Source organism: Carya illinoinensis, chromosome 14 (genome assembly GCF_018687715.1).
Source record: "Carya illinoinensis cultivar Pawnee chromosome 14, C.illinoinensisPawnee_v1, whole genome shotgun sequence".
In the NCBI taxonomy this organism is placed as follows: Eukaryota; Viridiplantae; Streptophyta; class Magnoliopsida; order Fagales; family Juglandaceae; genus Carya; species Carya illinoinensis.
Genome location: NC_056765.1, coordinates 15,551,044 through 15,552,774, shown reverse-complemented (window position 1 = coordinate 15,552,774; position 1,731 = coordinate 15,551,044). Strand labels below are relative to the sequence as shown.

Below are 1,731 nucleotides of genomic sequence, written 5' to 3'. Positions count from 1 at the left end.
ATCTAGTTTTCCAGGCTCATAAAAAGCATGTATAAATTGATTTTTTCTTTGTCAAGGACATGGTTGCCAAGAAACTCATTGAGACCAAGTTTCTGTCTCTTAGCAGACATCTAAACATAACCCCCCCTCCCCCCGGGGGTGAGATGTTAAGGATAAAGAATCCAATCGTGACAAGTCATCCAAGTTAAGAAGATATGCTCAATTAGACTTTATTATTTTTTCCACTAGTGTTTCCATTGTAACAAACTCTTAATAGAACTCCATAAACTTCCTATATATATATATATATTTTTTTTTTTTTATGGAAATAAACTTCCTATATTAATAACACATGCCACACGTTATTATGTGTGGTTGATATTTTCTCAACAATCCCCAACATTGATTAGCTGAATATTTGGAATGTCGTAAAAGAAGTTGTTGGCAACTAATGAAAGAAACAAATCCCTTTTTACCAATTGCAAAATAAATATAATTAATCAATGAAAAGAGAGCGCGGCCTACAGACTTTGAATTGAGGTTCTAATAGTAAAGGCTTCATAGTAGCCATCATACACTCTTATTTCTCTCTCTTTATACCACTAATCAAAGTTTTGGTTGCTTTGCTTAATGGTAAAAACAATTCCATTGCTAATGGTGTATATCATAACACACGATTGGTGGGCAGCAATGTGCATTTTAGCATACTCATGGAAAAAAATAATAATAATAATAATGGAGATGCTTTATCTATGTCAATGTTTCAGAATCGACGAAGATGATCATGCATGCAAACTTCATTTACATGATCATTACAATACAAAACACCGAAAAAAAAAATTGTTTACTATAAAACCATGCATGTCATAAGGGCAAAAGAAGAAGAAAAGGAAACACCAAAGTAAGATTTTATTCATAGGACAATAATTGCGCAACTTTACATATAGGTGAGTGTATGTATAAGCCTCTTTGCAAACAAGCAAAATGGCATTATTTGGAAACCATCACTACATTGTCTATACTACAAGAAGTGAAAAGCATCAAAACCTCCTAGTTATTGTGCATAAAAATGCTTTATACAAGGTACTGATATGGAAAGCAATAGAGTATATTTCTCGCATTCTACTATTCTGTGTAGAGCTCAGAATTGGATAACCTTGGAGTTGGAATTGTAATGGTTGGATTCTTCGTCTTGGTAACAACACCGAACATGTCAGAAAATTCTATCTCTGAATCTTGTGGCAATTTCCACTCATAGGAATGCAAAAAAGAAGCCAAGATGTATTTGAGTGTCCTCTCCCCTAGTGTAAGCCTTGCGCATATTCTTCTCCCTGACCCAAATGGAAGATATTTAAAGTTGTTGCCTAAATAATCAAACCTACCAAAAGCATTATTTAGAAACCTCTCAGGTTTAAATTTCAATGGATTGTCCCAATACTTTGGATCCCTTTGTATAGCCCAAGCATTTAGGAAAATACTAGAACCTTCGGGTACATGGTACCCTCCAATGATGCTAGATTCACTTGGAGTACAAACTAATAGGAAAGGACCAACTAGCTGCAAACGGCATGTCTCTTTAATAACAACTTCTAAATAATGTAATTTGGGCAAATGAGATTCTTCAACTAAGTTGTCCAACCCTACAACTCCTGTTAATTCTTCAGTAACCTTTCTCATTATCTCTGGATGCTTCAACAACCTTGCCATCACCCATTCACACATAGTTGTTCTGGTGTCGGATCCAGCCACCAC

At 35.0% G+C, this 1,731-nt stretch overlaps 1 protein-coding gene across 1 annotated transcript; it reads right to left on the bottom strand.

Moving 5' to 3' along the window:
- Positions 1 to 1,104: 1,104 nt before the first annotated feature.
- Positions 1,105 to 1,731, bottom strand: LOC122293625 (flavonoid 3'-monooxygenase CYP75B137-like). The gene has a single exon (XM_043102157.1). It carries the CDS (start codon positions 1,699 to 1,701, stop codon positions 1,105 to 1,107), a length of 597 nt encoding a protein of 198 aa, XP_042958091.1. The 5' UTR covers positions 1,702 to 1,731.